This window comes from Egretta garzetta, unplaced genomic scaffold, assembly GCF_000687185.1.
Source record: "Egretta garzetta isolate BGI_Z169 unplaced genomic scaffold, ASM68718v1 scaffold89, whole genome shotgun sequence".
NCBI classification, from domain to species: Eukaryota; Metazoa; Chordata; class Aves; order Pelecaniformes; family Ardeidae; genus Egretta; species Egretta garzetta.
The window spans coordinates 2,785,712-2,786,678 of record NW_009269997.1 but is presented as its reverse complement, the minus strand read 5'-3'; the positions used below and the strand labels follow the sequence as shown (position 1 = coordinate 2,786,678).

The window sequence follows — 967 nt, the reverse complement described above, 5'->3', positions numbered from 1 at the left end:
AGCTATTCCATGCCATAGAACGTCATGCTCGGGGGGAGTTAGTCGGTTGGTCGGTAACGGGGAGAGTGATCGCGGCTTGGGGACTGCTCACTGCTCGGGGACTGATCGCGGCTTGGGGACTGATCGCAGCTCGGGACGGGCTGGGCATTGGTCGGCGGGGGGTGAGCAATTGCATTGTGCATCATTCGTTTTGTATATTCTGTATATTCTGTTATCATTCTCATTATTACTATTATTATTATTTTCTCTTATTAAACTGTCTTTATCTCAGCCCTCGGCTCTAACCTTTTATTTTCTTTCCGATTCTCTCCCCCATCCCACTGAGGGAGGGGGGGAGTGAGCGAGCGGCTGCGTGGTGCTGAGTTGCCAGCCGGGTTAAACCACGACACTTTCTTATATCTTCCATCTGTTTCATTCTTTTCCATTTTAGGAAGCGTAAAATTGGCCTCTACCTGACAAAAGCAGGAATTTGTCTGCTGTCTCAACAAAAGGACATCCTGAAACCAGGGACATGCAGAGGCTTTTGTTGTTCCCTGAGCCAATGAATAGCACTTAACAAATGTGAAACACCATCACCACAAGGAGAGAAAGAAAAGAATAACTGAACTACTACTGTGCCCCTACACCTACTGTCAGCCTCTCTTCATTAGGTCTTTGTCTAAAGCATAGCCACAGCTCAGTATTCCAAAAGCATAACCACTCGCTCAGTATTCACTGAAGAAAACATTGTGACTGTGCCTACAGTGAAGTTACATCTTATTTGTTAACCTACAGAAAGAGGATGCAAGTCTTTCATTAAACTGTAGCATGATACTTACTCTCTGTCTATAACGAGGCACTCCACATTGTATTCATCTGCAATAACGTTTGCTGATCTGACATCATCACTAAGAATTGAAACAGATTAGAATTCAGAAGCATATCAAAATCCTCAAAGTACCTCACTCATGGAGGGTCATAGCTGCTA

General features: G+C 44.6%; 1 protein-coding gene across 3 annotated transcripts in view; it reads right to left on the bottom strand.

The window, feature by feature from the left end:
• PRKG2 (protein kinase cGMP-dependent 2) overlaps positions 1-967 on the bottom strand; it is a 34,749-nt gene that overhangs the window by 16,742 nt on the left and 17,040 nt on the right. For all 3 annotated transcript variants that reach the window (XM_009647464.2, XM_009647466.2, XM_009647465.2), the window contains one exon: positions 819-887. In XM_009647464.2, coding sequence (XP_009645759.1) covers positions 819-887 — 69 coding nt within the window. The remainder of the gene's footprint in view (positions 1-818; positions 888-967) is intronic.